This window comes from Montipora foliosa, chromosome 5 (genome assembly GCF_036669935.1).
Source record: "Montipora foliosa isolate CH-2021 chromosome 5, ASM3666993v2, whole genome shotgun sequence".
NCBI classification, from domain to species: domain Eukaryota; kingdom Metazoa; phylum Cnidaria; class Anthozoa; order Scleractinia; family Acroporidae; genus Montipora; species Montipora foliosa.
The window spans coordinates 3,705,602-3,714,508 of NC_090873.1; the positions used below are offsets into that span (position 1 = coordinate 3,705,602).

General features: G+C 39.5%; 1 protein-coding gene across 1 annotated transcript; it reads right to left on the bottom strand.

Annotated features, from left to right (window-relative positions):
- Positions 1–5,909: 5,909 nt before the first annotated feature.
- Positions 5,910–8,455, bottom strand: LOC138002862 (potassium channel subfamily K member 9-like). The gene is made up of 2 exons (XM_068848845.1): positions 7,785–8,455; positions 5,910–7,261 (listed from the first exon to the last, which is right to left on the bottom strand). Exons 1-2 carry the CDS (start codon positions 8,068–8,070, stop codon positions 6,594–6,596), a joined length of 954 nt encoding a protein of 317 aa, XP_068704946.1. The 5' UTR covers positions 8,071–8,455; the 3' UTR covers positions 5,910–6,593.
- Positions 8,456–8,907: the final 452 nt, after the last annotated feature.

Below are 8,907 nucleotides of genomic sequence, written 5' to 3' on the forward strand. Positions count from 1 at the left end.
TTAAATAAAATATACCATACCATACCATTTCCACCACTGCGCTGTATCTATGATGACAGGACATAGGACCGAGTATCAGATTGGACATCTGTCGGTTTTAGTCGGATTTAATATGTAAAAGGACTCTATGTAAGAGAACGCAGAACGGTTTTTCGGAACAAGACCCCTGGTGGCATTTATGTGGTGTGTTGCTGTTTGTGCAAAATTTGACGGTTGGTTACAAATGTTAATGATCCTTCAAGCCGACTGAGAGTCACAAGGGACGTGGTAGAAGCGCTGAGGAAAGTTAAGTGCGATGAGAATCCAACATTTCCTTTGCGACTTCACGCGTTTTCATGAATCAATCTGATAATTTGTTTGTGCTTACATTCAACAAAAGCAATTTTAGTTACATTAAAATACGGTGTGAACCGGAAATGAAGGCAGGAGGTGTAATATTTTCGAGTTCATTTCTGTTCTATTACGCTTGATCGACAAAATCGATTTCAAAGGAGGCTTAGGTTACTGGCTCCTAGAGCAGACGAAAATCACTACCTTGAGGGATACTTTTTATTGCGAATTCAGTCTGAGAACGAAGTAAATAAATTCGAAGAAGAGAAGTAGAGTGTGTGTTGCGATGTCGGTGTGAGCACTTCCGATTACCTTTCGCGCGAGCTTCGTACAGGTATGTGGCTAATTACTATATCTGTCTACGAGTAAAAACGACACTCAAGCGAATTTTAAGCGTGGTGTACCACAGGCATCCCATCGTTAAATAGTACCCTTCACTCCCGCATTCTATACAAAAATTTGGGTTTATCAACGGAGCTGATAACGTAAATTCGCCACCGTACAGAGATTCTAAAAGCTGACGTTTCGAGCGTTAGCCCTTCGTCAGCGCGAATCGAGGAATTGTGGGATACGTCTAGTTTTTATATAGTAGAGTGCGAGCTACGCCATTGGTGGTAACATGGCAACGTGAAAAATAGGAATATATTAGTTAAATGAAAAGCGTTCGTTAATACCGTGAGGATTAAGGGTGCCGATTTGGAAGATGAAATTTTGTTCCAGATTCTTGCGGCTTTCCATCGCACCTAGATGTAGGGAAAGGCCGCAGATAGCCATGTGTTTTTTAGAGTGGTTAGGGAGATTAAAATGACGAGCGACTGGCTTAGATGCACATTTGTCATTCTTCTCAATATCTCGAAGGTGTTCGCGGAATCGGTCGTCTAGTCGTCCATCTGTCTCGCCAATGTATAATTTATTGCATAACGTACAGGTTATGCAATAAATGACATTTGCGGAGGTACATGTGAAACGATCGGTGATCTTAACAGATCGCTTAGGTCCCGATATCTTGCTAGTGATAAGAATAAAAAGACAAGTTTGCATCGTGAGCGTGCACATTTGAAAGCGCCGGGTTGCTCGTTAGTTTTGAGTGCACTTCTAACTAAAAAGTTGCCTACGTTCAGTTGTCGCGTTTGAATGAAATAAGTGGAGGTTGCGAAAAGATTCTACCAGTCTCGGGATCATTTTGGAGTAATTTAAAATTATTAAGACTGATACTTTTGACTGCGTGATTATGAGGATGGAAAGTGAGGGTGAATGGAATTCTGTCATTCTTATCTTTTTGTGACGTTTGTAGTCTGACTGTTGATGAAATTGTTGGGCGCGATGATGGCCCGCTTCGACCACAGAGACAGGGTAGCCACGTTTTTCGAAGAACTGGCACGTCTCCTCTGATTTGCTGGAAAAATCGGAGTCATCACTACATAGACATCGAAGTCTAAGAAATTGAGAATAAGGAATGGAGTTCTTGACATGTGACGGATGTGACGATGAATACAACAAATAACTGTGAGAATCTGTAGGTTTGTAGTGCACATTGGTACACAGCACGTTGCCACTAATAGAAAGTTTGTTATCTAGGAAAGCCAATGAAGTTTCCGAAATTTCCCAGGTATATTTAAGAGCCGGATGAAAAGAATTGACGGAGGCTATAAATTGATCGAGTTCTTCTTTGCTGGATGAAATAGCGCCGATGCAGTCGTCGATGTAGCGACCGTAGAGTTCAGGTTTGGGGCCGTTGTACTGATTAAAAAATTGGTGTTCAACATATCCTTCAAAAAGATTGGCATAGCTAGGTCCCATGTAGGTTTCACATGTACCTCCGCAAATGTCATTTATTGCATAACCTGTACGTTATGCAATAAATTATACATTGGCGAGACAGGCAGACGACTAGGCGACCGATTCCGCGAACACCTTCGCGATGTTGAGAAGAATGACAAGGATGCATCTAAGCCAGTCGCGCGCTCAAAACTAACGAGCAACCCGGCACTTTCAAATGCGCGCGCTCAAGATGCAAAACTTGTCTTTTCATTGTTAACACTAGCAAGATATCGGGACCTAAGCGATCTGTTAAGATCACCGATCGTTTCACATGTACCTCCGCAAATGTCATTTATTGCATAACCTGCACGTTATGCAATAAATTATACATTGGCGAGACGGGTAGACGACTAGGCGACCGATTCCGCGAACACCTTCGCGATATTGAGAAGAATGACCAGGATGCATCTAAGCCAGTCGCTCGTCATTTTAATCTCCCTAGCCACTCCAAAAAACACATATCTATCTGCGGCCTTTCCCTACATCTAGGTGCTACGGAAAGCCGCAAGAATCTGGAACAAAATTTCATCTTCCAAATCGGCACCCTTAATCCTCACGGTATCAACGAACGCTTTTCATTTAACTAATATATTCCTATTTTTCACGTTGCCATGCTACCACCAATAGCGTAGCTCCTACTCTACTATAAAAACTCGACGTAACCCACAATTCCTCGATTCGCTCTGACGAAGGGCTAACGCTCGAAACGTCAGCTTTTAGAATTTCTGTACGGGTGGCGAATTTACATTATCAGCTCCGTTGATAAAACCAAATTTTTGTATACTACTTCCCCATCGACGCAGCACCACAATTTCTTTAGAAAATACCCCCTTCCCGCATTCTATAGTCTAGCAACTGTTAGAAATTGTTGACTGATTCCTGCAGTGTTCGGCGAATGGGAAGTGTACAGACTAAACTAAAGGTCGGGGCAAACGGCTTCAACATCCATTCGATTTCGAAAACAGCGATATTGACACCCCCCCCCCCCCCCCACCCTTTAAACAGTGTTGAAACATGTTGAATCGAAGTTCAATCAATGACTTTAAAAGCGTCAGTTTAAACATTGATTCAACGACCATTCAGCATTTCTTTTGTTATCGCGAGTGTTGAATGAAGTTGAAGCCGTTTGCGCCCCTCTTTCAACATTAGGGAGGTTAAGCAACGACAACGGCGACGGCAACGAGAACGTCACAAATTTGCATATACAGTAGGCAAAAACAATAGCTTTGCACGCCCTGCACGTGCCTTTTTCACTTTTGTCCATTTCTTTGCCGTCGTCAGCAAAACTGCAACGTGAAATAGCCAAATTTGAGGTTTTATGAACAAGTTAGCACTTGAGGATAAATTACCATTTTCTCCCCTAAATTAAGCGCCGTTCCTACCAATGTCATTTTTAAGGATATACCACACCCCTGTCATATTAAAAAGGTTGAAATAGTTACGAAGCGATTAAAATAAAGCGAATTTATATTTTGAGATGACGTTCTCGTTGCCGTCGCCGTTGTCGTTGCTTAAGCTCCCTATTGTTGGGTATGCGCGTGCGCACTAATCGGTCTCTCAATGACGTATCTATGTCAATATCCATTGTAACTTCCGCAGCTGCAGCGTGGGACGGAATACAGGGCCTCTCGTGAAGCTTTGTTGAATTAAGTATTGATGATGAGTTGAAACCATTTGCCCACCACAGCAGTCAACATCGTTCAAGCATATCGAACGGATGTCGTTTGCAGAGGCCTTAATTAAACACACAGACGCAACTCGTTGTACACCAGGTGCTTTCTTTTATGTCCCGCGATTCTTTTCGCTACTCTGCAATTACGTAATCAATACTACAGTTCTTTGCCTAAATTTGCAGTTTATAACAGGTTGCCTGTAATACCGAAATTAAAGGCATAATGACAGAAAACCTACTGTACCCTGTGTGGTATACAAGACAGGCTGTCAACTCATACCAAAGCTGTTCCGAATTGCATTCTTAACTTTTAAGGGAAAATGCAAATTCAGTAAACAATACGTGATCAATTTCACCTGGAAGCACGAGACATACCGAGTGCTCATATACATATTTTTTGTTTTTTTCTAACTTAAGCATTCGAACCCACAGCTGAGAAAGATTCAAAACAGAAACCACTGTCTGATTTGTACACGTTGTTATAGTTTTTTTTCTAGCGATGTCAAAAAGTATAGACAGTTCTTACAGGTATTTTGAATAGCCCACGATAATGCGTCTTTTAAACAGTATAACTTTTATTCCTTGAAATTTTTACATTAAAGAAGGATTTACCCTTTTTTCAACGGTTGCGATGATGCAAAAACTGGCATTTTGGTCACTGTCGATGTTTCATAGCAATTAACGTTGAAGGCAATCAAACTTGAGTGTACACAATTTGTCCGCTACTTACCTAAAGTAAGATTCTCCAACAAACCCTTAAATAATTGATGTTCAAAACAGATAGAATAGTTTGAAGTAATTGAAGATGGCAGACCGACGCCGTACATTTTAGACAGTTTACTGGGTTAATGTTTGACGATGTAAAAGAGTAAACGAAGGCCAAATAATCCTTTCACATGAATGAAAAAACAGGTTTTCTTCTTCGTTTTGATAAAGGCAAATTAGAAAACAAAACAGAAGCTTGATTGTCACTTTCTTAAGATCTGTATGCTGTTAGCTTTGTATTTGATGACAAATTTTTATCCATGTTTCATAACTTGACTAGAAATTTTTATTGCCAAGGAAAAAATTGGAACCTCTCTGGCGTCTAAAAACGATTAATTGGGTTTTTTGCAACTCAAAAATAATCTCCGTATGAAATGCCCCAGGCGAAAATTCGTTGTCATAGGAACGAGTTTTACGCCAATGTACGCAAAGAAATATCTACGCAGGAAAACTGTCTGTAGACAATACATTCAATATGCAGAATATATAGGAAACGTTTGCTTAAACGCGCTAAAATGCCATTACTTAATTCAAATTGTAAAACCGGGTCTATTTGCATACATTTTGTGAAATGCACGCAGATTGAAGATTATCCCGAACTTTTGCAAATTGGCGTTAAAATATCCAGTTGCCAATTATGTAAGATGTTTACAAAGAACGTGTTTTATTGAAAAAAAAGTTTTCTTGTTCTGCAGAACATCAAATACTTAAGGCGTAAAATACATTTTAAGATGTAGGTTTCTTGCTGTATCGGCAAAGCTGGTTCGAAATTCGAATGTAAAACGTCAATATCTGCATGCACATAAACAAACTAGTATAATAAGGCTTGGGTTAGATTAGGCAACAAAGTTGGCGTGAAAAGCTGGCTTTGCGGGATTCCTAAGGTGTTTAAATTTCAGGATGGGCAAGCTAGCTTACTGACAACAAAACCACGACTGTCTTATCAACTAGTTTTTGGTAGAGAAAAGTCGGTTTTTTTCCCTTTGAATGTCGTTACATCGTAGCCGGTAGACTTTTCCCTTGTTTGGGTTATAGACGAACGAAGAATACAATTTCTAGTCTAAATTACACCTCAGGCGGGTAATACACTCAAAATATGGATCGTTAAATCGTAAGGCCATCAGAAATATGCATACTGTGGATACGGACATGCGTGAAGCCAGTGTCTTGTCCTAATCTTCACCCTTCTTTCCTTGTGAAATGGATACAGCTGCAATCTTTTCTAGTATAAATAAAAGCATAAAAAAGCCCTGATATCTTGTCAAACTGTAAACTCATTCGTGTCAAAAAAAAATCGAGCCATAAAATATTCACACCGGTTGGCCTTAGGTTTGTTTTATTGAAAGGGCGTTGCTTATTAAGGGCGTCTTACAGCCACCCACAATTGTGTTTTCAGCGCAAGATGTTTTGGATTTTTATAAAATAAAACGATCCCGTTACTTTCTTGGTGTTCGTAGAGTTTTCTTCTTTCTTTCTCTTGAGGTTCTAATAGCAAATGTTGCACCTCTGTACAAATAAATTTCATTAATTAAACTTTCATCCCACAATAACAGGTGGCGTGAGGCTATCTAAACTAAAATCAGCTTGTCTGATTTAAGTTTGTAAAGCTACTTCCCAAATATCTTATCTATCTCCCGCTCAATTTCGGACGTGATTTGTCCGTTTTTTGCGTCAAACGAAAGCGACCGTCTCCTGACAGTGTTTCTGACAAGTTGTTCCGAAAATTAAACTTGTGGTCCAACTTGTGGCGCATTTACATTTAAAACTCTTTAAATATTTTCAGCGGACGTGCGTTAGAAATCAAAATAAACGATTTCCAAGAATTTTCTGATACACGAAGACAAACGCTGTCTAATCTGTAGTTTAGAAACGAAGAAATGACATTTCTATTTACAATTTTATCGAAAAATATCCTATGCATTGAAAAAATTCCTCAGTTGATGAAAACGATTGAAGCAGTACGAACGGCCGCAGAGATTCACTATTTGCGGACGCCAATAGGGATTCAAACTGACGCCCGTTTTCTATGTAAGCCTTTGTAAGTTGTGAAACAGATTTCCTCTTCGAAGTTTTTTAGCAACGTTGTGGAATAATCCGAGTAGCGTTCAAATGGTTCGAAGTCGTTTATCGGTCGGCACCAAGAACACTTATTACATCGCGGTCCATCGTGGATGAGCTGTTCTGTGGGCTCTTTCGCTTGGCTTGCAGTTAATAACCTTAACGCTAACTGATTCATTACAGAACCTACGATTGTGAGACCAAAAAAGATAAAGAGCATAGATATCCCCACATAAGTACCATCGTAACGAGTTTCGCGGGGATCTTGTAAGGCAACGTAGTCTCCAAAACCGATTGTAGTTACAGTTATAAAACAATAATATAGCGATTGAAAATACGACCACTTTTCGTAATAAGAGAATATAAATGCACCAGAACACACTGTGACTACCATGCAGAGCAATCCAAACAAAACCACCATATTTGCAGTGTTTGAGACTTCAGTGTTTTTCATTCCAAATTTTTTCTTAACTCGGCGAAACAAGTGGGCTAAAAACGTATTCAAACGCTCGCCGATCGACTGAAACATCGTCAGCGCCAAAGGAATACCAACAGCTGCATAGATCATGCAAAATATTTTCCCTCGGTCAGTCTTCGGCACCGTGTGCCCATAACCTTTAATAATAAAAACAGAACTTGAAGTTAGTACACGCTTATTTAAATATGTACATTGTGCAATATGATTTTCTTGACCTAAAGTTACGGACGAGTTTGTTCGCGTGGGAAACGCGTGCATCTTGTTTGTCACTTAACACAAATGTCCACCGGGATATCCCCTAGCTTAGTGTATCATAGCTTTGTATGACTCCGCGGAAATTGATTTAGGAAGTACTTTGAATAAGGTTTTGAAGAAATGCGGGCTTTTAAGTGTTAAAGTTATTTGTATGCAGCAAGAAACCCCGTTCCCCTTTTTCAAGTTGACATTTCCTCTCCATCGTGTGTTCGCTTTAATGTGTTTTCAATGATACGTCTCTTAACAGGTGACTGTCTTAGACGCGAGATCGCTTTAAGGGTCTTTCGCTCATAACACAGTATTAATTGTTGCCCATCTCTAACGTGTATTGTCCAATAATGGTAATTTTAGTTAAGATTTAAGTCTTTCCACGCGAAATAAACAGAGCATCTTGAAATCACTCACCAATAGTCGTAATAACTGTTGTAGCGAAGTACACGGACCCAGCAAAACTCCATTGATACAATTCGGCGTCAATATTCGCTTTATTGTCGAGGTATTTGAGCCAAAGGTCTATGTCTTCTTTGCTAATGTTATATTTTTTCGTTAGCCTCTGATGAATATTTTTCATATTATTGTGCGTTGCTTGGTCGACGTCGTATTCAAGAGCGCTGAATATGGCCGCGCCGACGAGCAAGTAAGACACACAGCAAATAGTGAGCAAGATCGTCCTTAAGTTTTGCGTCTTCATCTCGCTTCTTGGCTCATGTTTACCATCCACAAATCATTGGGTCTGGACCGTATTTTCTACTGCTGGAGTCGAAAAGAATATCAGTGTTTCGCGAGTGAGGCCCAAACCATCGTCGCTTGTTGTAAGATCTGATTGGCTATCCTTAGAAACTAATTTGAAGCAATTACAAATTTGAAGCTTATATTGTTGTAATGAAAAGATTTTGTGCTCCTCTCTCATAACCAGATGCTGTCACATTGTGGCACGCCCTTTCTAACACGTACGAATCTAAAACTAGTAATCTGCAATATCTGCGCTGGAAATTTGTATGATTGCCAGAGTGTCACTGAGCGCTTGAGCTCAATGCTTTGACATGTTCCTTTCGGAAACAGACTTTTGAATGAATAAGCATGATTTAATAGTATGCGGCATTTATGTAAGAAAGATACGTTTCCATGGATTCAAGTGCGATGATGTAATTTGACAATTTCACCACAAAATAATTTTCATGAATAGCTGGTCAAATTTCCAGCGCATTGTAAATACTAGGCGGCTTATAATAATCATAATAATTATTGGCATTCCCCCTCAAAAATCTCCACTTTGCATAAAATTAACATTTTTTAGTCAGCGATGTTGCTTCAGAGTTGACATTAATATTAGAAGCAATATAGCAAATGTTTGTTGTTTAAATTAAACAGAACATATTTTTTTCACCATATGGAGAAGTAAGAATTTAATATTAATTCGTGCTGTTGTATCAGCGCTGACAATTTCACATTTCACTCTAAATAAAAAAAAGGATTTTCACGCTGCGCAAAGAAAATTTGTTTTCATTTTCATTCTGGTAACACGATT